This window comes from Sceloporus undulatus, unplaced genomic scaffold (assembly GCF_019175285.1).
Source record: "Sceloporus undulatus isolate JIND9_A2432 ecotype Alabama unplaced genomic scaffold, SceUnd_v1.1 scaffold_3506, whole genome shotgun sequence".
In the NCBI taxonomy this organism is placed as follows: domain Eukaryota; kingdom Metazoa; phylum Chordata; class Lepidosauria; order Squamata; family Phrynosomatidae; genus Sceloporus; species Sceloporus undulatus.
In genome coordinates, this window is record NW_024806426.1 from 1,058 (window position 1) to 4,030 (window position 2,973).

The 2,973-nt window shown below is 46.7% G+C and overlaps 1 gene segment (V, D, J or C); it reads left to right on the forward strand.

The window, feature by feature from the left end:
• The first annotated feature begins 1,068 nt into the window (after window positions 1-1,068).
• LOC121918054 lies at window positions 1,069-1,695 on the forward strand. The segment is given in 2 exon segments: window positions 1,069-1,198; window positions 1,373-1,695. Coding segments are annotated over 2 exon segments (369 nt in total).
• The last annotated feature ends 1,278 nt before the right edge of the window (window positions 1,696-2,973 follow it).

Sequence of the window (2,973 nt, forward strand, 5' to 3'; positions counted from 1 at the left end):
TGTCTCTTAGCTGGGGTTGGAATGCCTTTCTCTCTTTCATATCCTTGGCCAAGGTGGAGATATGACTACGTTTAGTTGTGTAATGTTGTGAAGAATGCTCCATCAAGTTTCTCAAACAGATAGATACATTTTATTCAAAAGACAGTATCTTCTGGAACGCTGGAGCATCAGAATACTCACACACAAAGTCAGTCTCTTTCCAAACAACTCCCACCACTCCCAAGATCACATAATGATTTATAGGAACACAATAACACAAAACAGGTGAATGAAGAGAGAGGATGTAAGACTTAAAGAAACATACAACATATATCACAGTTTGGTTTCATTTTATTCTGAGATTGCATGAAGGGCCTGGGGCAGAAAAGTGATCCATAGGCCCACAGGAGTTGCTCCTCTCCTTGGTCTAGGAGGTGGTTCCCAAACTTTGGTCCTCCAGGTGTTTTGAAAGTCAACTCCCAGAAGCCACATCCAGCTTGGTCAACAGTCAGGAATCCTGGGACGTGAAATCCAAAACATCCACATGGCCAAAGTTTAGGAAACTCGGGTCTAAGGCATTGTGAAAGTTGCAATGAAGCCCGGAATCCTGCGAGTAACATATCCAGGAAAAGGTATCACTGCACATGCGGAGTGACTTTTTTAGACAATGTGGAGCAGATACTGCCAGCTGATGGTGGTGAGCAAGGTGTTCCACACCAGGAACCATTGCAGATACACAATAATACACCTAGATTAGAGTGGCAATGCACACTACCTACTGCCTTTGTGCACTGGGCATTGCACAGTGCAGTGACAGCTACATAGCTCTCGCTGTATTGTGCAATTCACAATGGCAATAGGTAGTGAATTCCACCATAGTGCAACACATCAGAAGCGGTGTATGTACATAGTGATATGTTGCACTATGGTGGAACAGTAGGACGGCCATGCATGCATTTTGTCTGCAAATGTTTCAAACCACGAAGAGGGAGGCTCTTGGCTTTCTCCTAGGAAGAAGTAGGTAAAGCTAGGGACACCCCCGTCAATGGAGAGGAAACATATTTGCATGCATTTGCATCCTTCTCAACCAGGGGCTTAAGAAGACCCAGAGGGCCCAATCCAGAGAGGATTTAGTAGCAGGAAGCCCACACCTTCCCTTCCCGCCTTGCCATCATGGTTTGGGTTCCTCTCTTCTTGAGCTTCCTGACTTACTGCACAGGTAACAGGGAACATTTCTTGACCCCTCTGACATATCCCTCTTTTTTGAACCCCGAGAATGGGCCATTCCTCAACTCAGGCTACTGCCTGATGGCGTTCCTTCCCTTTCCTATCAGCATTGTGGAATGGGTCACCAAGTCAACATGGCTTCTCTCTGTTCTTGAATTTCTTTCAGGGACCTTGGCCCAGTTCGTAATGACTCAGCCGCCCTCCGTCTCGACATTTCCTGGATCAACGGTCAGGATCCCTTGTACCAGAAGCAGCGGAAGCATTAATAGCTATTACGTATCCTGGTATCAACAGAAGCCTGGCAGTGCCCCTAAACTCATGATATATCAGTATAATGCCAGGCCCACTGGAATCCCTGACCGATTTTCTGGCTCCAAGAGCAGCTCTGAGGCCACCTTCACCATCTCCAGCGTCGAAGCAGAGGATGAGGCAGTCTATTACTGTTTATCTTATGATAGCAGCTCGCAGCGCACAGTGATACAACTTTAGGGGGAAGCAAGGCAATAACCTCCTTGCAGATGGTAGCTTTTGGTTTGCAAGTGGTTTACAGACAAACTGAAATTGGAGGTTTGTCCTCAGTCTTTGGATTGATAGTAATCAACTCTCATGACATGGAGCTAGCATTTAATAACAATAATAACAATAACAACAACAACAATAATAATAATTTACTACCTGCCCCTCCCCATGGATCAAGGCAGGGGACCCTAACAGTTAGCAAACCACATTAATAGAAATACTTGGTGTTTGGGGCAGGGCTTGCCTACAGATTGGAGGAAAGAATGCCTTGATTCATATTCAGAGTACTTTCCCCCTCACCTAACTTCAAATCTCAGGGTGAGGCGGCAGTTTTTCAGAGTTAGAGGGTTCTTTCAGACAGAGCAAATGGTTCAGGATGTGGCAGCATTTGTGGCTGTCATACTTGGCATCTTGTCCTTGTTGTCATCGCATGAATTGCGATGTAGCACAATGCTCCGATTCAGAGGAGGAGAGCCGAGACGTAGCCATGTCTCTAAGACCATTGCACAAAGAGAATCGTAGTGCAACAATCCCAGTGCCCATTCTGTCATGATGAAGAATGTGTTCCCATGCCCAATGGGACACCTTGTGGATCAGGACATGTCATGCATCGGGACGTCACACCTTGGCAGATACCACTATCACACTAGCAGCAGCCAAGGCAGGGGCTCGGGGATCCTGGAGAGATTTAGCGTCTCCCCCGACGGCTCCAAGAACCTCTGGAATTTAGTCATTGCTGGGTTTCAACCTGAAGACGAGGCAGATTATTACTGTGCTACATGGCACAGCAACATGGCTCACGGTGGGAAGTCTGATGGGGAAGTGAGACAAAAACCTACGTTCTGCTCCTCACTCACCCCCCGATAGAATGAAAAATGACTATAGAACTCAGGTTGTCTTGAGACAGTTGGAACCATTCAGTTGTAAATGACAACAGGGTCCCTGAGACAAAAACCTAGCACACCTCCTTCATCGTGTGTGGAATGCAACTGCTCCAAAGCAGAGGTGGTTTTCATGGCCCTATAGATTCTCTCAGCTTACATAGAATCATAGAATCATAGAGTTGGAAGAGACCACAGGGGCCATTTAGTCCAACCCTCTGCCATGCAGGAAATCACAATCAAAGCATCCCCGACAGATGGCCATCCAGCCTCTGCTTAAAGACCTCCAAAGAAGGAGACTCCACTACACTCCAAGGAAGGAGTGTGTTCCACTGTCAAACAGCCCTTACTGTCAGGAAGTTCCTCC